The sequence below is a fragment of the Nycticebus coucang genome, chromosome 5, assembly GCF_027406575.1.
Source record: "Nycticebus coucang isolate mNycCou1 chromosome 5, mNycCou1.pri, whole genome shotgun sequence".
Lineage (NCBI taxonomy): Eukaryota > Metazoa > Chordata > Mammalia > Primates > Lorisidae > Nycticebus > Nycticebus coucang.
In genome coordinates this window covers 106,578,994-106,603,694 of record NC_069784.1, presented here as the reverse complement: position 1 = coordinate 106,603,694, position 24,701 = coordinate 106,578,994, and the positions used below count along the sequence as shown (strand labels likewise).

Below are 24,701 nucleotides of genomic sequence, written 5' to 3'. Positions count from 1 at the left end.
GGAGCCGCCGGCTGGCGCCGCGGCTGAGGCCGCTTCCTGGAAAGCTCGTGGCTCCGCCCGCGGACGCGCGGCTTCGGCGGCTCAGCTGCGGCGGCGCGCGGCGGGGGCCAGGGAGCGCGGGCGGGAGCCGCTGTGCCCCGGAGCGCGGCTCGCGTCCTCCCACGCTGCAGCCCGCTCCTGCTGGCCACTGCTGGACCACTGCTGGATGATGGAGCAGAAATGACAGGACTGTGGTTCACCGTGAAGGGCGAGTGAGAGCCGCGGCGAGGAGGTGTGTCGCGGAAGAAAGTGCTGAGGAAAGATTCCTGCAGGGACTCTAATAATCCCTTTTATTCACCTGTTGTGACCCTGGCGTCCCCTGCCATCGACCTGAGAAAGATGGTTACAGTAGTGACGAAGCTGGTCCACTGCTTTCTCAGGTAAGGGGAACATCTTCGCGCTTTTTCTCTTTTCAGTGCGTTTATCAGCTTTGACATCAACAGCTTAGAAAGGTTTTTTGTTCTTTTTTTTTCCCCCCCAAATCCTTAGCCTTGTTCACACCACTAGTTCTTGAAGACTGAGGAAAAAGACTTTGTGTGTGATTGTTAAACATCCTTTCCAGCTGAGGTTTAAAGACAAGCACTAGTTTGCTTGCTGACCTCTGTCATTCTTGACTGTCTAACCAGCTTGGTGATAGTTTTCATTGCATGGACCATTTAATAAAGTCTCCGTTTGCAAGACGAGGTTAAAGGTACTTTTATAAAAAAAGATTACTGGGATAATCTTGGGAAAGGTACTTCTTGCCCTATCTATAAATTGGTTTGCTAATAGCTTTTTTTGAGATGAGGATGATTTCAGTTACAGCCAAGAGAGAATAATATTAAAATTTACATCAACCTTGATTGGCATTAAGCTTAGGCTGATTAGAGGAAATATTTACACAACAGTTATTTGGGTTTCTTGTTTAAAAAAAAAAAACTCAAAAGCAAGCATTAAGGTTTTACTCTTGAGAAATAAATAGGAGCCTATAAATTGAGACAAAAACTAAAAGTTAGCACTCCTAACATTCCTTGGGTGTTGAGAAGGAGGATGGCTTCTCCACGGAAGTGTCAGTTTAAAAGTAAAGACACGTTTTCAAAATGTAGTTCTGTGTTTGCAAATTGACATTATTGATAAAAATTGTGGAATCAACATTTTCAGATGGCTCTTCATAGAAAAGAAAGACAGACACAGGAGACTGGGAACTTAAGCCAAGAGCAATTGCATAAACACTCTGTGCTACCAAGGAAAAACTGTCTAAAATGTCATGTAATACTACGATTTCAATAGCTATTAATCTGGCTAGAGGTTTTAGGAGAAAGCACTTTTCCAAGTAAATCCAAGTTTATAAGATAATGGTTGGTTTGTGTATTGATTAACATTTAGCAACTGTGATCAAATGGGGTGGTAAAATGTCTTCTTCCTAGTTTGATCTTAGACTTCTATATATCCTGCTTAAAAATGAAGTTATTAATAACAATTCATGTAAAATAGTAACTATGTGTTATTTCTCTAAACATCAAAGAATGTTTTTCTTATCAAAACTGAAAAGAATGCGGCAAACAATGTTTAAACATTTGAGGACATCTAACCTGCTAAATTCATGAATTTTGATTTATTGCTTGTATATTTAGTCAAAGAATAGGGGAATGTTAAGTGAATAGAGATTACAATAGAACAAATACAAATCTTTCAGTGATAAAGAGGAAGAAAAAACAAGGACATACTTGATTCTATGTGGTAAATACTTCACTGGAAAAAAAGTTGAAATTTCTGGACAGATGATTGCTTTTAAAGCCTTCTTTTAAACATAATTTAGTAATTGTAATGCGTTCTTTTTCAAGCCCACTTACCATGAATGAGTGACAGTATCTTTATAGGCAAACTGGAATATAGGTTCAAAATTTGCTTCATAAATGGTTCTCAGCCCTTCCCTGAAGCAATGGCTGTTTTCCATAGCTTTCCATAGCAGATCTGTACAAGTTTATGAATGTGTGTCTGATGCATGAAATTAAAACAGGTGCATAATGCAAGGGAGGTGTCTCAGCCCTGGAAAGGGACAGTAGAAGACAATGATTGGAACTGGTCAACAAATTCTAGCAAAGATAGATAAAAAGGAAAAACCCGAGGACACAGCTTCTATTAAGGGAGAGGAGTCAAGTTTGTATGGAGCTGGAAATTCCTATTTCTCGTTTGTTCTGTAGGCACTAGAACCCAGTGGGTATTCAGTGAACAAGCTTTATTCTACAAAAGGGACAAAGTTTCTAGAAGTCTCTTTACTTGCCCTGGAGCTTGGAGAAAACCATTTCTTCCTTCCTTTGGGGGGGGGGGGTAAATACCCTGGCTGTATGCATTAGCTGCACCCCACACTCTGAGCTCTGACCTTTGGTAAGACAAAAGCTGCCTGGGGTCGCTCATGTTAATAGTTTGGCCTCTGACATTACCTGTTCATACCACTGAGCTCACAGATCCCCACCCTAGAGTCCCTCGGTGGAATTAACATGAGAAATGTTCTTTTCAGAAGCTCCGAAAGACCCAGGATTTTATTGACAAAACTGCCTTCCCAAGCCCTTGCTGGGCTTTGATTATTCTGTGGAATAGTAAGTCCCTAACAGGCAGTGATGCTGTGCTAGTGAGAGACATAAAATTTGTTCCAGTGCTAAGTACCACAATCACCAATCACTAATCAAAGAAGAAAACAGGAAAACATGTTATTTCCACGTTTGATATTGAGGAGAGGTAGACCATTCTGTTCCTTTCTTTCCTTCTCTTCCTCAATTCCGACAAATGATGATGAGTGAAACTATTTCAGTGCAAGTTCTATGGTGCACTGTGGTCACCCCATCCTCTGTCCCTCCATCTGCCCTAGCCCTTGCTATCCACCACTGGTGTTTCTTCCACATCAGATAGAAAAGAAATGAAATTTTATAAATTCCTTTAGATGGAATTAATGTGTGAAGCAAATGCTTGAAATATAATTTCATTTTAATAGTCAAATAGTACTAGAACTTCATTCAGTTGTGTTTTCTCTGTTTTTTCCTTCATTAAGTTGAAATTTTTGTGAGCTTGATTTTTATTTCTCTACCAATATTTTGGAGATGGACACAACTCATGTTTAGGATTCGAACATACTTCAGGAATAACTTGTTCTCAAAATCTGCCTAGGATAGATTCCAAGTATCTTCAATAGAAGGCCACATGATAGAAATGTTTTATTTTAATAATGAAATAGAGAACTTTCTCAGCTATTCCCCCATCAGGTTTTTCATAACAGTCTGAAAAGAGCTAGTCAACTATTTGTACAGCATGCACGGTTTTAATCCTAGAGCTAGTCACTGATTGATTTTGATTTAATAAATGAATTTTCCATTACATGATTCCTCACTGTGGTTTGAGCAATTTAATGAAAGTATAATTGTTTCTACACAGAACTGGAAATACTCAAACTTTAACTGGAGTCTAGAGAAGAAGCCAGAAATATCAAATTCGTTCTAGGATTGATATATTCACGCCCCACATTCCAGGGGTTCCGTGTTGTCTTCAGTGGCATGCAGTTAGTTTTTGGCCTGGCCAGTGACTTTCACTTTATCACTGTTGTGAACGCGATTTGAGAATGAAGACACATACTGAGGCTTAAGGAAAAGTTTAATGTTGTTTCTGTCAGATAGCTTGGCAAGGGAGGTTAAGCGTAGGGCCCTGGCTGACGTCTTTTCAGATGTGCAAGGCCAGCTGGAGTCTGAATATCTGCTTTTCTCAGTGCTATGAAGAGCAGATGGGGTAAGTGTAGCAGGTGACTTCAGTTAGGACCCTCAGGGATGTCCTCTTTGAAGAGATGACATTGGATCTGAACGTAGAATTGAACTGAGTCTGGGGACATGTTCCTGGGTGCTTGGTTTGTTCTAGGGATGCATGGATAGTGGTGTTGTCAGAATGGGGGAAATCTGAGATAGAACTCGATGTAGGCATTCAGGGAGGTAAGAGAGAAAGTCAGAGCAGAAAGGATTATGGAGAGTGAAATTTTAAAGCTCAGTGGAAACCACTGGGGGATTTGACTTGCTACATCATTCTGGCTGGTCTTGTACTCTTGGCTTTCATTTTAAAAGAGCATGATGACTGATTTATGGAAAATACATGGAAGGGTCAAGAGAGAAAGCTGAGAGAGCGGGGAAGGTGTCACCACAGTAGGCAGAGGTATTGCTAACGTGGACTGGGGAGGTGGCAGTGGAGATGGAAGCCAGCATGTAGACTTTCTTCTCCTAGTTATTTTTCGATTACAGACATTATGTGATTTTGTTGTAGAAAATCTGGAAAATACACAGACATGACCCCAAAGAAATTAAATCATAATCCCACCACCCAAAATTAATGACTGTAATATTTTTGGTATCCCATAGAAAACTTAGAAAATACAGGCACCTGTCCCTCAAAGAAATGAAATAGTCTGTAATCCTACCTCTTAAATTTATAGGTAATATTTTTGGTATAGATCCTGTGAACCCTTTTTCAAGTCTATGTATTATTTTTAGAAATCAGTCTATTCTGAATGTTCTGATAAAACATCTTTTGGCTTAAATAAACTAGAAAATACCTGCCATAGACTTTTCAATCCTTTCAACCTTTTCAATCACCATGAACAGGTGATTTTACATGCCACAGAGTCACTTCATTTATTCATTAAATATTTTACTGTATTCCTAAATGCTAGGGCTATGTGATCTTTGTGTCTGCTTTCCTGATTAACCGTCCCCTCCCATATCACCTATTGGTAGCACTACATTCCTTGGAGGTGAGGAAGGCTGAATTTGACCCTCAGTCCTAATATGTAAGCTGTACTCATTCATGATCTTGCTTTAGCAGAAACATGGATTTTAGAGCTCTCAAACCGTTCTTGGAATCTTTTCACTAGAGATAGTCTAGGAAGGGGCTGAACTTGGTAGCCCCTAGACCAGGAATAGACCAAGAGAGGTCTTAGGATTGGGAGGACCAAATATCTTTTTCATTAGGATTTTGCTCCTAAGTCTTCGTCGTTCCAGAGATATTTATCCATAGGCTCTCTCCAAATAGGGGCTCCCTGAAGAGAGAATGGGAGAAATCTTGCAGAAGTCTCCTTATGACTTTCAGAGAATGTGTCCATTTCACCCCCTAGTCTGGTTTCAAATACGTGCCATGTCATAGTTGTGCGTGTCTTGATTATTGCTAAAAAATAGTACTATTTATTGTCAAGCTTTTAGAGTAATTTCATAGGTTCTATTGTGAAATAAATATTTAAGGCTACACTTCTTTATCTGTCTCCAGGTGTGTGAAATTCAACACATCCACAAGAGAATGGGGCTTCTATTGGTAATTCAAGCTTGCTCCTCTTGCTGTATTTCTTGTCTCAGAGAAGAAAGAGTCTTATCTTTTCTAATGTCTCCCACATGGACAGTCTTTTTTTAGCTTTTTTACCTCATAATAGAATATCATGCAATTCTTTATCACTTTCTTTTCCATCCCTTAGGAAAGAAGGTCTATGCCAATTCAGAAAAGCCTCACAAACCTTTTCCTCTCTCCCGTCTACAGGTTCATAGTTTTGGTTTAGTTAGTTCTTCCTACATTTCACCAGGTCTGATTATGATCACAGTAGGCTATGAAGAATATGCAATAATTATTTACCTGTAATAATTAAAAATTAATGTATTTTTTTAAAAAAGGATATAAAGATGGAGTACTCACTGTCATATGCCTGGTGTAGAAAAAATATCGTAAAGACTCTGCAGAAATCACAAGGTTGCACAAAGACAGTTGAAACCTTCACAGAAAGTACTTCTCCAAGGGCATCTGCCCGGGAACTGCCTATTTAACCTTGGACTTGGCATCATCCTTGTTATTGATCTTTGTAGCCAAAGATAATTATTTCAAAACAGCTATGCAATTCTCATTGTTTCCTTAAAAGTCTTTTGTCCTCCGTTACCTCCATGAATACCCACATAGTTGACTGTGGTGGTATATTCCCAGCGCAGTGTTCTTTTTATTCCCAAATAAATATCTTTTTTTTTTTCTTTTAGAAAGCCTCTCTCTGTTATTTAGGGTGACCTATATTCAGTAGATCAATATTGCAGGAAGTTGCAGTACTCCCTGTTTGGTCCACCCTGCAGCCCAGGTGATGAACTCCAAACTTCTTAGATATACAAGGTACATCTCAAGCTTCCTAATTTCTAAATTCCTTCCCTTTCTCATCATTTTCCCCTGTGGTCTAGCTTTTTTTGTTTTTGAGACAAAGTTTCACTATGTCACCCTCAGTAGAGTGCCATGGTGTCACAGCTCACAGCAACCTCTAACTCTTGGGCTCAAGTAATACTCTTGCCTCCATCCCCTAGTAGCTGGGATTACAGATGCCCACCACAATGCCTGGCTATTTTTAGAGATGGTGTCCCATCTCACTCTTGCTGAGGGTGGTCTTGAACTTCTGAGTTCAGTTGATCCACCCACCTTGGCCTCCCAGAGTGCTAGGTAGGATTATAGATGTGAGCCACCGTGCCTGGCCCCTAAGTCCAGTCTAGCTATTTTGATCCTTTCTTTATTTTTTGAATGTGTTAGTCTTGAGATTTATGCTTCTGCATCTGCCATTTCTACAACTGAAAGGTTCTTTCTTTCTTTTTTTTTTTTTTTGAAAGGTTATTTCTTTTCCAAGTGGTACAATCCTGTCTGTTCCTAGACAGCCACACCTAATGTAACCGGTTTTGTGGCTGCTTCTTTAGACTTTGTCAGTCTCCCCTTCTATATTATTGGAGAAATTTGATCAATATTAAAACTTTTTTTAAATCTTTCTAGTCTATCTTCTATTAGACTTGTGTCTGTGCACAAGTTTGATGTTTGGTGTGTGCCTAATTAATGTTTACTATGTGATTAAGGAATAAGTGAATAAACAAAACACAACACTTTCTCTCCTTTTCCCTAGAGTCTTTCCTTCATGGGGAAACAGCTTCTAGATTGGATAGTTTATGCTCATGGTAAAGTGTGCAGTCATGGGTGAGAGATGATGTGTTTTGTTTTTGTTTTACTTCCCCAACTAGTCTCTCATCATGTCTTAAACTTAGGAGTACCCTTGGCCAACTTTGGCCTGCCTGCCTCCTGTTTTTGTAAATAAAGTTTTATTGGAACACAGCTGTGCCTATTCACTTATGTATTATGTATGACAGAGTTGAGTGTTTATGACAAAGACCATATGGTCTGCAAAGTTGAAGACGTTTCCTATTTGACCTGACCTCCGCTGTAACCTGGGGGTAGGGTTGGTGGGGGGTGGAGCTGGAAGGCTAAGATCAGTGTGGCAAAATGACTGCTTTTAAGAATATTTCCCAAGTAGCAGAAGCAGTAATACATTAGGTCGTTATAAGTGATAATTAATGTCTAAGATTTGTATTGATTTGTGTTTAATATAGAAATTATTAGGTTATTAAATGTGAAATGTTCAGTTTCATTTTTTTTTTTTTTTTAAGACAGAGTCTCAAGCTGTCACCCTGGGTAGAGTGCCATCCTCTCACAGCTCACAGAAGCCTCAAACTCTTGGGCTTAAGCGATTCTCTTGCTTTAGCCTCCCAAGTAGCTGGGACAATAGGCACCTGCCACAATGCCTGGCTAGTTTTCTGTTGCAGTTGCCATTGATGTTTAGCAGACCTGGGCTGGGTTCAAACCTGCCAGCCTCGGTGTATGTGGCTAGCTCCCTACCCACTGAGCTATCTCTGTCCGAAATTGAACTATGTTCAATTTTGAATCGAAAGTTTAGTTTATTATATCTCAAGAAGCAAGACAATTAAAATATGTGCCTAAGCTATCAGCACAGTTTTGCCCTCTTAGCAGTAGCTATGTATGTCAGCAGCAGAGAAGCCTGGAGAGCAAGGGGCAGTGAAATTGCAAAAGGCATTTTCCACAGCTTGTTGAGGACTGAATATTTTTCCTCACAAAAAGTGGTCCAAAGCCTGAAAGAAGTGGTAGTGAGTTGGTGCAAGGTCTGGTGAACACAGTGGATTAACAGAGCAGTTCCAACTCCAGCTTCTATAGTTGAGCAGCATTGATTGATAGCCTTGTCTTGCAAGAGGATTGGTCTGTCTCTGCTGACCAGTCTCAGCTGCTTAAGCACAAGCAGCCTCATCATTTTCATCCAGAATCCAAAAATGATTCTGAAGAACACATTTAATTGTCCTGGTTTTAGAACTATCACATAGGCTTTGCTGGTTAAGGTATGTATGAGATATTTTGATTAAATAGTTTGAAGAAACAATTAGATACAGAATTCATTTCTCATTTCTCTTCTGACATTCATTTAATTCCTGCCGAACCCATCTATTTAGCTTCTTTACCTTCACAACTTGTTTCAAATGGTCCAATATTGTTGGAATAGTAACGTCAAGCCTTGCTGCTAATTCACGAGTAGGATGAGGTAGATTGGCTTCCATGACAGCTTTTAGTTCATCATTATCCACTTTGGTCTCAGGTTACCCACGTGGTTTGTTTCATAATTAAAACCACCAGAACATGGCTTGGCGCCCGTAGCTCAGTGGTTAGGGCGCCAGCCACATGCACCAGGGCGGGCAGGTTCGAACCCAGCCTAGGCCAGCTAAGCAACAATGACAACTGCAACAAAAAATAGCCGGGGCTCATGATGGACGCCTGTAGTTCCAGCTACTTGGGAGTCTGAGCAAGAGAATCACTCAAGCCCAAGAGTTTGAGGTTGCTGATGCCACAGCACTCTACCGAGGGTGACATAGTGAAACTCTGTCTCAAAAAATAAAATAGATAAATAAATAAACCAATTTAAAAAATCACCAGAACAGAACTTCTCAAACCATCAACATACTGTGTGTTCGTCAGCCACAGCCTTCGCAAAACACTTTCTTGATAACTCAAGCTGTCTGTGCTGCACCGGTTCCACTGTGGAACTCACATTCACAAATAACACAAATTTTTGAGTTATCCACGGTTTCACAAAAATTGCTCTTAAAAAAAATCTTTGAAAGATAATCACAAACTAAAACGTGTGTTTGAAAGAATGAGGATGCACCATCACAATAAAAATAAAACAGGTGTCAGAGTGATGTCAGAGGTATCAACTGTTAGTACTTAAGGAAACCAGACATTTCTTAATAACCTAATATAAAAGAAAATCGAGTGAAAACTCTTGTAGCTTTGTTTCAATAATGATAAGACAGATGATTTTGACTTAACTTATCTTTGGATTAAATAGTGATTTTCAAACTTTTTGCCTTTCCCCATTCCCACCCCATGATGAGTTTCTATTCACAATTCAGTATCTCTTGGTGGTGCTCCAGAAGTTGCATTTGGAACAAGTTCCCACATGTGTTGCTAATCTAGGGGACATTTGGAGAACTATTAGTCTAGAACAGTGGTTCTGAGCCCTAGCTGTGTTTTAGAATCACCTAGGGGAGTTTTAAATTTTTTATTTTAAAAACATGCTTGGGCCTCACCCCAGACTAGCCAGCTTAGGATACTCAAGGCTGGTCTGTTTTTAAAAAAAAAATGATTCTGAAGAACACATTTCATTGTCCTGGTTTTAGAACTATCACATAGGCTTTGCTGGTTAAGGTATGTATGAGATATTTTGATTAAATAGTTTGAAGGAACAATTAGATACAGATTTCATTATAGTGTCAGTTTTAAGAAAAACTATAAATTGGAATTTTGTTTATTTGTTAGTGGACTGCAATAAGACTGCAGTCCAAAAAGTACATTGTGTTTAGGGTGGCGCCTGTGGCTCAACGGGATAGGGTGCCGGCCCCATATGTTGGAGGTGGTGGGTTTAAACCCAGCCCAGGCCAAAAACTGCAAAAAAAAAAAAAAAAAAGTATATTGTGTTTAATTCAGAAGTTTTTTCTTAGTAAATTAGTTTATAACTTTGTTTTCACTATGTACCATGTAAAATCAGTTGCGATTCCATACCCGATACTTCCCCTTTCTACTTTTCTTTGAAAGTGAGTGAGATTTATTTTGAAGAGGGGCATGAACAGCTACATTTTGCTACTCTTCCTGGTGTCCCAGTAACAAGTTCAAATGTACAAGTGACATCTAGACCTGGCTGAGGCACTAACTAGATTTTTCTTGGCTCTTTCTACTCTGTTCCCTTAATGTCTTTTTTTTTTTTTTTTTTTTTTTTTTAAGAGACAGAGTCTCACTTTATGGCCCTCAGTAGAGTGCCGTGGCATCACACAGCTCACAGCAACCTCCAACTCCTGGGCTTAAGCGATTCTCTTGCCTCAGCCTCCCAAGTAGCTGGGACTACAGGCGCCCGCCACAACGCCCAGCTATTTTTTGGTTGCAGTTCATCCGGGGCCGGGTTTGAACCCGCCACCTTTGGTATATGGGGCCGGCGCCTTACCGATTGAGCCACAGGTGCCGCCCACCCTTAATGTGTTAAACCAGCATTCTCTAAACTTTCTGGCACCAGGGACAGGTTTCATGGAAGATAATTTTTCCATGGATGGGGCTTGGGGGTGGGTGGATCTGATAAGAGACCAAGCTTAGGCAGTGATGCCAGCAGGGAGAGCAGCTGTAAATGCAGATGAAGCTTCACTCCCTCACCCCCCCACCTCCTGCTGTTCAGCCTCCTTGCTAAGAGGCTACAACCTGTACAGGTGTGGGCCCTGGGGGTGGAGGACCACAGTTTTAAACAAAATATCAATCCTTCTTGCTCTGTACGTGTTTTCGTTTAGAGAACTCACTTCCCCTCTACCATGGTTTCAGCATTCTGGATGGCTGGCTGTGTTCATTTTAATTTTGTTGATTGCTGTTTGTAGTGTTTGGAAGCCGAGTATTATGTCCAAATACAAATAAGGCAAAACGACAATGAAATAGTAAATGTAAAAGGACTAAGCCTTTGGCACTTTGGCAACTGACGTGGTAACTGCAACAATCTTGAGCTATACAAAAACCTCTGAAACCCTGTGTTTATGAAGTGCAAGCATTTCTGTCATGTTTTTGGCTGTACTTTTTATATTTTTTTAATTCTTTGGTCTAAAAAGAATAGGAATAAATGCTAAGATTTGAGTTTATAGATCTCTAAATCCATACAATAAAATAAACATCAACTTCTTAAACTACATAATTCTGTATTATAGAATCGTAATGATTACTAATGTGAAATGTCAGTATATGAGTTTGACAAATGGCTTAACAAGAATAATGTTCTGTAGTATACAAGAGCTCATTTATTAAGCGCATTTGGATAGATTTAAGTTTCAACCTGGCTGTCTTGAGTAAAAATTTTCACAATTTTTTTTTTTTTTTTTGCATTTTGTTAAATCAGAAAAAATATTTGGAAGCTATTGCAAGTTATGTAGAAATGAAGACCTGTTTCTCTTTCCTTTTCATGAACCCATGGATATCACTTGCATATGCCCAGGTCAGTTCAACAAAGAGCGCCTTTTATTCCTAAGGATTTATGTTTATAGCTTCTGAAAAGCATTAGTACCCAGGAAAACCTCAAAGTAATACTGAATGTTAATTCATTCATTATTATTTTAAGTATACTCATTAGAAGTTCAAGGACTAATTATCAAACTAGAAAAGTTGATTGAAAGAGAAATCGTTTTTAATGATAATATTTTTTGATTAGCTCATCACATTTTGCCCGTGGAATTTCATTTCTTAGGTGGAAATTTCTAGATCTCTTCCTCATACATAGGCTGGGGCCAGCCTCATGGATGTAGTGCTGAGGGCTCTTCTCGTTCTTGTTCCCCCCCCACCCCCCACTTTGCTCATAGTAATATTGTTCACGTTGGTGGATTCCCAAAAGGAATATGCTTTGCCCATGTTCAGATGGGCCCTGGGCTTGGGTTAATGGTCTGCTCTTGCTGTCTTAATCCTTTTTTTTTTGGAGACAGAGTCTCACTATTTTGCCCTCAGTAGAGTGCTGTGTTGTCACAGCTCACAGCAATCTCAAACTCTTGGGCTTAAGCAATTTTCTTACCTCAGCCTCCCAAGTAGCTGGGACTACAGGCACCTGCCACAGCACCTGCCTATTTTGTAGAGAGGAAGTCTCGCTCTGGCTCAGGTTGGTATGGAACCTGTGAGCTCAGGCAATCCACCTGCCTCGGCCTCCCAGAGTGCTAGGCGTGAGCCACCACATCCGTCCTTTAATTCTTAATACTTCTTGAAAAAAGGGCCCCAGATTTTTATTTTGCACTACACTCCATAAATTAAGTAGTCAGTCTTGCCCACAGGTAACTGTGTTTTGTTTACATTTACTTCCCTGTAGGTTTTTAGCATGATGTCTGATGCAAAAATGAATGTATGAGCTCTTCCCTTGTTCTGAGAGCAAAATGAAGTATGTACAGTTGCTCATATGTGTGTGGTTTAGGTCAGTGGGTTCTCAACATGAATATGCTTCAGACATAATGAGGTGGGTAGCTGAGTTGTGGGTGGGTAGAAATGCCAATAGTGAGTTAACTTTTTTTTTCTTTTTTGATGCAGGGTTTCTCTCTGTCTCCTAGGCTGTAGTGCAGTGGTATGATCAGAGCTTACAGCAACCTTGAACCCCTGGGATCCAGCGACTCTCTTTCCTTAGCCTCCCCGTTAGCTAGGACCGTAGGTATATGCCACCACACTTGGCTAATTTTTAAGATTGTATTTTTGGTAGAGATAAGGTCTTACTATGTTGCCTAGGCTAGTCTCTAACTGTTAGCTGCAAGTGATATCACTGTCTCAGTCTCCCATAGTGCTAGCATTACATATGTGATTACCTATACCTAGCCACAAGTGACCTTTTGAAAAATACAGATTCTCTGGCCCTATTGCACTCTTTTTGAGTCAAAATATTTTGAGACTAGTGCCTAGAAATCTGTATATTTAGGAAGTTCCTTACTGGTATGCCTGGTCAGACTTCTCTCAAAGCTCTGCAAGGCCTGCAGATCTGGGCCCAGCCTTGTATGTGGATTTCTGTTGGGTGAGATGGAAGTTATAGTTGTCAAGAAAAAGGCCTATTTCAAATGATATCAAGTGAAATTTAGGATATGATGGGAGTGAATGACTAAACTAAGAACAAGTACAACATGCCCAAGTCTGGGATGAGCTGTGTTACTGCAGTAGCCCAGGCCACCCTTTGTCTGACTGCTCATGCCCCAGTGGAAGAGCGATGGTGCTCTATGTTGCTCATACTCACACAGTCCCAAAGGATGAGTTTGCAGGTTGGATTCACAAACCCCGTGCAGCATAAAGGACTAGCCAGGTTCCACCCACTCTCCTCTTCACAGGTTTGGCAAAGTGACATCTACCTCCAAGTGGAGGTAAAGGGAGGGAATTAAAATATGGACAGTCCCAATGGTCAACCTAGTACCTTTGTGTGAAGTTTGGATATGGGCCTTTCCAGGTTTGTGGGGAGGGGTTGGGGGGCCACCTAAAGTGAGTTGTGGATGTGGGATTGTCCATCTCCCCCAGGATCAAATGATGGCAGGTTTTCATTTAAGGATCAAGGATTTGGTGTAGGAATATATCTTGTGCACACCATGGTGCCGATTATGTACCTCTCCTAAAGAAAGATGAAGATGCTTATGAGACACAGGTCTCTCAAGACAGAAAGAATATTATAAGTCTAGCCTTGGCACAGTAGCTCATGCTCATAATCTTAGCTTGAGTCCAAGAATTTGAGACCAACTTGGACAACCTAGCAAGACCTCACATTGTCTCTAAAAAAAAAAAAATCTTATAACTCTAAACATAATGGAGATGTGCAAAGTTCATGTTGCTGGATGAAAGTGTCTATGAGAAGACACTTACACTTCAAAAGGAAAGGTGGAACCCCCCTCTCATGACTGTTTCCTGGAAGGGAGGGTCATACACAGAGCTCAGGAGCAGGATCAGGTTGCTAACACCTCAACACCAAACTCTCGTGTGTCGCAGTCTAGAAGAGTTTTCAGATTGAGACACTTGTAAACAAAGGTGGGAGGAGATTGATTGTGGTGGATGGGGAGGTAAGAAGGAAAATAACTAGCAGCAGGGATAAAAATTATCCAGAAAGAGAAAGTAATTTTTTTAATCATTTGCATCATCTCATTCATAACTTAGTAAATATGTTCTGAGCAACCCTTATATATCCCACACTACTTACTAATCTAGGCACTAGGGATAAAGGGAGTAGACATGTTAGTTCCTGATGTGATAGAACCTGAGTGGTTTTTTTTTTTTTTTTTTTTTTTTTTTGAGACAGACTCTCAAGCTGTCGCCCTGGGTAGAGTGCTGTGGCGTCATAGCTCACAGCAACTTCACCCTCTTGGGCGTAAGCAATTTTCTTGCCTCAGCCTCCCAAGTACCTGGGACTCCCACCGCAAGACCTGACTATTTTTTGGTTGTAGTTGTCATTGTTGTTTGGCGGGCCCGGGCTGGATTCAAACCCCTTCAGCCTTGGTGTGTGTGGCTGGAGCCTTAGCCGCTGAGCTACAGGTGCCGAGCTGGAACCTGAGTTTTGATGAGCGAAAAAGAGAGATGATGCATAAACACGTCACAGTGGGAATGTGAATTAGTATAGCCATTATGGAAAATCAGTAGGCAGACTCCTCAAAACATTAACAATAGAACTATTATATGATCTTGCAATCCCACCACTGGGAATAAATCCAAAGGAAATGAAATCAGAAAGTCAAAAATATTATCTACATTTCCATTTTCATTGCAGCATTATTTATAATAGCCGGGATATGAAATCAACTTAAGTGTTCAATAAGGGATGAATAGAAAAAAAAAAAACATGGTACACGTACACAGTGGAATATTATACATATTTAGCCTTAAAGAAGAAGGAAATCCTATTGTCTATAACAACATGAATGAACTTAGAGGTCATTATAGCAAGTAAAGTAAGTCAGGCACAGAAAGACAAATACTGCATGATTTCGTTTATATGTGGAATCTAAAAAAATTTGAAATCTTAAGTAAAGAGCAGAATGGTGGTTACCAAGGGCCTAGGGCTTAAAGGAAGGTGCTTGGGAAGATGTTCACTGAAGGACATAAAGTTTCAATTAGAAGGAATAAGTTCAAGAGATCAATTGTACAGCATGGTGACTGTTCTTAATAACAATATATTAATTACCTTATTAAAAATTGCTAAGATAGATTTTAAGTGTTCTCACCTCCAAAAGAAGTACGTGAAGTAATACATATGCTAACAAGCTTGATTTAGCTATTCTGCACGTATGCACATTTCAAAACATTATATTGTACCCAATAAATACAGAGAGTGCCAAAAATAATGTATATATGATTTAAGAAAGGAAAAAACTGTATTGAAATTATGATACTCTAGTCACATTTGACTTCTGCAATTATGAGAGATAACAAATATTATTGGTACATGTTGAGCATTACAACTTTAATACAGTTTTTTTCTTTTTAAAAATGTATATACTTTTTTGGCCCCCCTCTGTATATGTAATTTTTATTTGTTAACTAAAAAATAAATTAGGGAATAAATACATTAGAGTGATGAGTCCCGTGAAGAGAATGCAAATAGTGTTATGAGGGAGATTGTGGAACTTGAAATGGGTGGTGGGGCTGTGGGGATATCCTCCTCTTCCTTCTGCACCAAATATTCTTATTACACTAACATGTTAATTTGTCAAGAGCTCAGTTCCCTTATCTTGGAACAACTACAGAATTCACTTTCTTGGCCAGGCCATTACAGACTTTGCTGTGTAGGATGATTTATAGGGACTGAGATTAAGTTCAGAACTGTCTGTTATTCAGTACTGGAATAGCACTTGTTAGATGTGTGTTAATTGAATGCTTAACAATGTAAGATTGTGCTAATATTACTATCTTATTTTTTATAAATATGTTTGGCTGAATTCCGGAAAATAAAAACAAAGTGCCAGCAATGATGTCTCACTGCTAATATTTAGGTTGACCTGGGGCCAATCCCCTCTTCGTTTTATATTGACTAAAATAAATTGGGATAGGCTAATGAGATGGTAATTTTAAAAGTTACACATTAGAATAAGAGAAGAATATGTGGAATTAAGTTGTCTGATATTGCATATTTTAGTATAAATTGAGCACATTGTATATTTTGATGTTATCACATAACAATAGACACCCTTATACCTTTTGAATTCTCAATTAGATAATATCAAATCTAACCATGTCTAGCACTGATACAGGTGAATTATAATTTCAGAACACCAACTGGAGAATCCAACGTAAAAATCCTACCATAGTCTGAATGTTTGTGTGTCTCCTTAAATTTATATGTTGAAATCTTAACTTCCAAGGTAATGGTATTAGGAGGAGGGGTCTTTTGGAAGCATTAGGTCCTAAGGGCTCCTATGAGAGACCCTGGAGGGCTAGCTGTGAAGACACAGCAAGAAGGCCCTGTAAACCCCAGAGTGAAGTGAGCCCCGACCAGGAACCAGATTGGACTTCCTAGCCTCCAGAACTGGGGGAAGTTTCTCTTATTTACTAGCTACCTAGTTTTTGATTATTTTTATTATAGCAGCTCATATGAATTAACATGAATCCTTAGTAGACCTATTTTTAAATTCTAAATAAGTAAATCCTTAGATTTACAAACCAAATTTATAAAGTAAAAAATTTGCTTTATTTTTTTTTGTCCTTTTTTTATTTCAAATTAATATGAAGGTACACATTTTTAGATTACATTGTTCTCACTTCCAGGGTAAACTTCCAAAATATTCGCTTTCAATTCTAAAGTTTTCATTATCTTAAACCATCTGATATGCTCAATCTCATTTTGCTTCTAAGGAAATCTGATACTTAGAAAAGTTAAAATTTACTAGGGATTATTTTAGTTGGAAACATTTCCAGGACACCTTTTTAACCATTTGTAAGAGGAGAGGCTGTTTAACATAGTTGTTATAAACATATTTGGATTTGGATGCTGTTTTGTTTTTTTCCCCTGATACATACTAGCTCTTGGGTAAATTCTTTCATCTCTCTAAGGCTTCAGTTTCTCCCCTGTACAGTCTAGAAAATGGCCATGCTTTCCTCCATTGAAGTTGTCATGGGGATTAAATGACATATATGTGCAAATACATGGGACAGTAGGGGATGGAGAGAGAGATACAAGGGAAACGGTGGCATAGATGTCAGCCTCCTCCCAATGTGACAGATGTTGGAACTTCACACAGGAAGTCCAGTGCAAAGCCTGAGGTCCCTCGGTGGTAAGTGGAAGAGCCGGGTTTGAGCCCCACCTGCGGCTGGAGCCACTGCAGCCTCCCATTATGTTGCTCTGCTTGGGTCTTTCGGGAAGACCTGCTAGAAACCAAGGGTACTGTAGTTCTTAAACAAACCAGGTCTGATTTATCCTGGTGGGTGCTGATCTGATGGAGTATTGGGTCTGGGAGCTCCATTTTATAGGAATGCTCATTCAATTCTAAAAACGGCTGCTGTTAAGGGACTGCTTCAGTGGATTTGGAACTTCGCATGTTCTTTCCTATTCTTGTTTCACTCTCAGAACACCCCCCCCGGGATAGTATGGTGATGATGGATAGATATGATGATGCCTGTTTTACAGATGATGGAACGGAGTCTGAGTGAAGTACACAACTTGGATCAAAATCACTCTAACACCTAGTTTTCTTTAACGAACATTCTCCGTATCTCAATTCTGAGCTGCTGAAACTATTAATAAATGATGACGTGATAAACAGTCATTTAAAAAAGTCAACTGTGTAGCGTGGAAAGTGTTCTCAGTACCCCCAACTAAAATCTACTCCTGGATCGATCAGTAACTGCCTTTCCCAGCCAGGACTAGGCTTGAAAATTTGGCTAAATATTCCCTTAAGTAACACTAGATGGCGCGCGAGAACAAAAGAGATGGAAGACATTCACAGAATACGTTCAACCTTCATTTCCGTTTGTGATAGAATTTATTTTTTGAAGTGAATCATTGATGATTTCAGGCTGCTGCTAATTGGCATAATAAACACCTGACCTTATGTCTTGCCAGTATAAAACCCTGCCTCATCTCTACATTTGGAATAGAACTTTGATAAAATCTAAGCAGAAAGCCAATTCTTTATTTTTTTGCAGAATATTAACCAGACAGACCTCTTGGCATCATTTCTGTTAAATAATTCTGGCTTTAACCATAGCAAAATGAAAGTAAATCGAATATTTAGAAAAGATGGTAGAGTCAAAGAATGAGCTCTATAAAATGAACTTCTATGCTTTGGGGAGATTAAAATATATGTTATCTGGAACACAGGCTTGTGACATGCAAGGTACAAAGAACATAACCCAAAAGGGCATACATTTATTCTCTAGACGAGAAGTCTTCGTTTTTAGGTCACAAAATTTTAGACCACTGTTTCAACGTTTTTATCTCACAGCACACTTGAATCTGTAGTCAAACTTATGTGGCACACTTAAATTATGTTGATCAAAAAAAAAAAAAGTAAAAAATATATTTACTGTGCTTTGAACTTATTTTGAAAATAATTTAATTATTCATCTTTAAAATTGTTCACAGCACCCCTAGGGTCCTCTCATAGCACCCTGGTTGAAAATCACTGCTCTAGACTTTGGGTTCTATTAACTCAATGGACCTATATTTTTAACCCTTACGCATAATTTTTTTTCACTTGTTATCACTCGTGCTTCCTTTGAGGCGTAGAGCCCAGTGAGGCAGAGGGAAAGGTAGCAAGCAGAGGGATATTACAGGGTAGAGACAAAGAATGAAGTATTGAGATCAGTTGCTCTCATGTGATTCAGGTCGATGTAATATCACCTAATTTTCTAGATGTTTCTAAAGAAATAAAAGTAATGGTGGTCAGAAGGATTACTTTAGGCCTTTTCCCTTCAGCAAACAAAAAAATTCATTTTTAAAGACAGCTTTCCAGGGGAAAGGAAAAATAGCACCATTAAGAGAACATCTCAAGAGTATCTTTGCTCTGCACAACCAGACTAACCGTTAAAGGCCAAACACTTGGAGTAATGATGGCTCGATTGTTTTGAGGCAAATGTAAGAGTTTAGTTATCGAGTACTGGTTACTTGGGACTAACATTTGTAACTGTTTATTTGAATTATCTCATTTTATTCTCACAACAGTTCTACGAGGGGACCATTATTATCCCACTTTATGGATGAAAAAACTGAGGCTTAAGGAGGTGAAGTAGTAAGTTGAAGGTCTCATGGGTACCAAGTGGAAGTGCCAGCTCTGATGATTCTGAAGGCTCAACTTTGAACCATGTCAGTATGGATCCCCCTGAGATAAGTGTGGCATCTGAAAGGCACATCTATGCCATTTTGTGAATTAATTGAAATATTTCAGATGACTCTTCAGTGTTCTCGTCTTTCTCACATTCAGATTCCAGTGGCCTTTCCTCCCTGCTCTAGTGGCCCCAGAAAAATTGGGGCATTATAACTGACTGAAAGAAACAATAAAAGATGGTAATTCACCTGTTTTTCTTATCCCCCACAATACCCTAACACATGAATCCAGGTTCTAATGGTATTAGCCAGATAAAGTAGACATTTTACTATTTGGTGCTGCTTTCTTAGGTTTGAACATAGTTCATCTCATTTGTCTCCAAAATTGCGTGCAAATTTATGCCATAAAGATGATTAACCTGGGGCGACGCCTGTGGTTCAGTGAGTAGGGCACCCGCCCCATATGCCGAGGGTGGCGGGTTCAAACCCAGCCCCGGGCAAACTGCAACAACAACAAAAAAATGATTAACCTGATCTTGATTATCTCAGTTTTGAAATGGTAGCACAAGTATTGAAAATTTTGAGAAGGGAAATACTGTTTTAAGTTCTTACAACATTTTCATATAGCACCAGGCGTTACCATCTACATGCTGGCCTCATGTCTCAGAAGGTAATCCATAAATTACTTTTTAGTAACTCAGGAGGTGAGTGGGTAAAAGATTATTATGAAATGTGTTATTTTGGCACAAGCTCAAGTGAGGCCTTGGAGAACAGGATGTGGTTTATTCAATGCTAAATCGGCTTCTTGCCTAGCTATGTGAAATTGGGCGAGTCCCTTACCCTCCCTAGTCTCAGAAACCATCTGTAAAATGTGAGGGTGGGGCTTGATGAACTTTAACAGCTGTCCAAGCTGTAGCCTTCTAGAATTCTTTAGGCTCCACACCTGGAGAGAGTAACAGAAAGTAGGGCATGTAAGTTTTAATCAAAGCCAAAAATTATTTCAAGACAGTGTTGTTATAATTAACACTCAAAAGTTCTTAGAGAGGAAAGCTCAAAAGGAAAGATGATCATGGCTTAGAAAATTCAGTGAGTAATTAATTGCAGATGACTAATACTCTTCTGCTGCTCCCCTCCCCCTTCGGGAGCGCGGGAATAAGAGAAGCCATAAAAGCGACTCAAGTTCTTCCTGACATGCCCGAAAAGCAGCCCAAAGAGATTTTTGATGTGATTTAGTATGTGCCGTTTTCTATCCTTGTTAATTATCATGAAATAGAAACTGCTTAATATTTCATAGTACCTCCAACCTCGTGTGTAATTCTGAGTAGTCTAATAACGATCTTTGTCAATGGCATCAAATAACCACAAATTTCATTTTACCCAGAAATTAGTAGTTTAATATTTCTCCTGCTCAGTTCTGCATTTCTTTTTCTTTCTTTCTTTTTTTTTTTTCCCACAAGAGTAGAACAGATGTTTGGTCAGTCTTGTAACTGAGAGGTCTTTTTTCCTAATGGGTGCTAGACGATAATCAGACAATTTCACATTCAGTCTAAGTAGAAGTTCAAAGTAGGGTAGCATGGTCGTAGACTGGCTCAGTGGTCTCCGAAGTGGAGGTTAGCCTGGAAGATATCTTTAGAAGTTTTTTGTTCCTCTTTATTCCCTTTTCACATATCAGGAAACTAAGACCAGAGAAGTTAAGGACTGTGGTTGTATAGCAGGTTAGTGACAGAGCCAGGATTAGAATCCAGAGCTCTTGACGCCCACGTTCAGAATTCTTCTACCATACTACACTGCTGTTCTTTGCAGGTACCGGACACTGACAGAAAATATGGAAAGCAGATAATTTGTCAATTATGCCTTTTGCTAATCAAATTAGATAATGATTGTGCCTACTTTTGATATCAGACTTAAAGGTATGGTTTCGTATGTAACGGAATATACAGCATCTGAACAATCTAATTGTTACTTTCAGAAGAAAAAAAAGTGTGGAAATAACCATATTTTCTTCCCAGACAAAAATACTTGCATTTTTTGGATGGGCTCAGAATACATGCTCTTGATATTAATATTAAATGAATATAGTACCAGTTCTGAGTGAGACATTTGTGTGTGGGGTGTGTGTGAAAGTAAAACTGAATGAATTATTAAGGCAGGATGAGAAGAGCCATGAAGTGGAACAGGCAGGTTCCGTGTCTGTCGGGACTTCTGCAGGAGCCCAAGGCAGCTGCGCTGAACTGCGCTCCGATTTCTACCCCGAGAAGCCTTTTTATTGGTCACCTTTCCCAACAGACTGGTATGAACTTAAGTGCCACAGCAGGAAGGTTTCTTCCCAGTCATGGTCCTTTGAACTCAGAGTGAATGGACGTGTTTTTGCACTGGACCTCAAAAATTGATGTCGGTTGGCCGAGCTCAGTGGCTCATTCCTGTAATTCTAGCATTCTGGGAGGCTGAGGCAGGCAGATTGCTTGAGCTCATGAGTTTGAGACCAGCCAGAGCAAAAAGCGAGACCCCATCTCTACGAAAAATAGAAAAAAAACTGATGCAAGAGGATTGCTTGAGCCCAAGAGTTGGAGGTTGCTGTGAGCTATATGATACCACAGCACTGTACACAGAGTGATAGCTTGTCTCAAAAAAAAAAAAAAAAAAATTGCAGGTTTGTGGTAGCTCTAGAATATTCTATTTTTTTATTTTGTGAATCATCCTGGAGAAATGTGGAGACAATTCTAGTGCACAACCAAGGTGATAGGACCCCTGCAAAGTAAACCTAGTCTTTTTTTAAATTTCAAAAATTTTACTTATTTTTCAGCAATTTTTTAACTTAGTGGTTCCAGATCAGGTCCTATTAATGCAGCTGATTATTTATGTACTTATTTTCACCCCAAAGACAGGATTTTTTGTGTTGTCCAAGTGGATTCCTGAGCTCAAGAGATCCTTCCACCTTAGCCTCCCATACTGCTGGGACTACATGTGTATACCACCACACGTGGCTGCCTTTTTTTTTTAAGTAAACCTAATCTAATGAAATTTGCTCCAAAGGGAGATTTTGACTAATTGAGCTAATAGCAAAAATGGAGAACTGGAGAAGTTATGTCCCTATCTTGGGCACACTGTCTCAGTTCTTACCCAGAATCCCGGGGTTTTTAGGAGTACAGGAACCCCAGTTTTACCCCTTCCTATCTAACTTGTGTGATCCTGAATTTCCCCTCTGTATGAGTCAACAGCACCAAGTCAAGTACCTAACACAGTAGACAGTAGACACATAAATGGCAGCTGCTATTTTAACCTTTCTAATAAATAATTGAATTAGTAGAGAGGAAAGAATAGACTTGTGCGGTGGGTAGATTTTTGTTTTATTTAAAAGCAGTACTGAAATTTAAGGGTTGGGATTTATTGAATAGGTGAAAATGTTAGAAAAAGTATTCAAAAATACATGAATGTTCACTTTCTAAGATCTCCACAAAATTTCTACGACATAGTGTAAAAAGAACTGGATCCTTATTTCTGGTCCCAGATCTTGTTGAATTAGTGTTTTGCATTGTAGTGAGTTATTATTTTAGAATTTATTTCCTCATTAGATTTTTTCCTTTTAATTGAACTTAAAAAAATCTTTTATCTTAATAAAAGCTCACTGGAACTTGAAAAAAAAATAAAAACAAGATTTTCTTAGGCTTTCTCCCTTATATACTTGCAAACGTATCATTGGAACGTAAATGTCTTAGACCACTATCCTTTGCAATGAACACAGAGCACCCCAATCTGATGCTCCCTGTCTAGGGGAAAACAAAGGACAATGAATGTCTTGCCCTTACAATTCGGTGATAATGTGTGACAGTGCTTGAATGAAGCACTGGCCCAGAGTTAAATATTGAAAATCCACCAGAAAGCAAGCTGACTTGGAATTATAAATTCCTCTATGGGCTATACGGAGGTCACTACAGACGTGTTGAAACAGATTGTGTTATGGTCCGTTACTTCCAAGAAGCACAGTCCACAGCACCCTTTCTGAGTCACCTGTGCAAATTTCGGCTTGCTAGGCTTATCGGTGTTTTGGGGAGGGTTGGTCTCATTTGTTTCTTTTTTTAAATTTATTTTTGCCTTTCCAATGAGTTCATTCAATTCCAGTTGATACAGAATTTAGGATTGAACAAGACCAAAGAGCAGACTCTGGCAGCACACTGGGCTGATTGTGCTTCAATTCAAGGCTAAGTAGAAACAGCTAAAGAGACAATTAGCCACTGTATGCCTTTTTTTGGGGGGAGGGGGGAACAATTCTTAAATATACAACAGGCTCCAAGACCACTTCATTTTAGCTATAGGTGGTAAAAGATGTTATGGCAGGGAATACAGACGCTCAACTAGGAATCAAGAGTCACCATCACCTCAGGCACAAGGCGCAGTTTCCTTTTTGCCAGGTTTCTTAATTCCACCTGTGGCTAGGGGCCCCTTTCCAGGGGAGGCCTTAGCTTTCAGCCCCCGAGTTTCTCCTGCTTTTTGTTTCTGTTTGAGCACCTTATCTCCATCATCCTTTGGGTTGTTTTAGTGGTTTTTTTCTTGCCACCTTTGAGGTCAGACATTGTGCTGCCACCCCTGTCCCAGACCATGCCTGGATTTTATATTTCTTGATTTTTCTGTATCTCACAACTTTTGTAATGACCCACCTAAGTACAAATTGGCAACGTTAATTTTCTATTAATATACTGTAGGTAAAAAATATATATATATACTGTAGTTAAACGTGGACGACACAGTGTCTGCGAAAAGCCAAGCCTGTGAGGGGTTTGAAATAGCTGACCCCTTGGTTCCCTGAAGAATGGATCTGTAGGTTCTGGACATTGGATGGCAGGGCTGGTTTGCTTCAGTCTTTTCCTCTCTTGTGTGTGAGTAGAGACTCTGTCAGCTAAGATAAAAAGTTTTCCTGCAATGCCTAGACATTGATTCCCTAGATCCCCCACCCCAAAGTTATTCTCATTTTCTCTTTCTTTATAGTTAAAAATTCAAAATAATTCATTTTCTTATGATTACATTAAATGTTCATTATAAAATATTCAAATGATAAATGTTAGAAAGTCAAGTATGCTCTACAAATAACCACCATCAATAGTTTAATGATCATGCTTTCACATTTCCCTTTGGTATTATTTATTATGTGGCTTTTTTCTTAGATGTACTCTGTTTCCCTCACCTTGCCCCCATCATGGCTTTTATCACAACTTTTAAAAGAAATTAATACAAAAATAGATACCTATATTTATAACCTGGTCTATATCTTATCAAGTCTTTCTCTGTGCTCATATAACATAGAAACATATGGACATAAATGTATTTTGAGGTATATTCTTTTATTAAAAAATATATATAATACTGGAACTTAAAACATGACAGTGCAGAATTCTAGGTTTTTATACATTTCTCTCTAATTTTTATAATCATCTAGCTCTCACTGGGTTCAACAGCAGTTTTTCCTGACAATCTGCCTTTATGAAGGATTCCCGTGGCATTCAACTTAGTCTTATAGAAACAATTCTTTTTGAAGTCG

At 39.2% G+C, this 24,701-nt stretch overlaps 1 protein-coding gene across 1 annotated transcript in view; it reads left to right on the top strand.

Annotated features, from left to right (window-relative positions):
* The first annotated feature begins 248 nt into the window (after positions 1-248).
* The window catches only part of ARHGAP18 (Rho GTPase activating protein 18), a 182,439-nt gene continuing 157,986 nt past the window's right edge, over positions 249-24,701 (top strand). Inside the window, exon 1 of the mRNA XM_053592061.1 lies at positions 249-419. Within this exon, the coding sequence (XP_053448036.1) occupies positions 379-419 (41 nt within the window). The 5' untranslated portion in view covers positions 249-378. The remainder of the gene's footprint in view (positions 420-24,701) is intronic.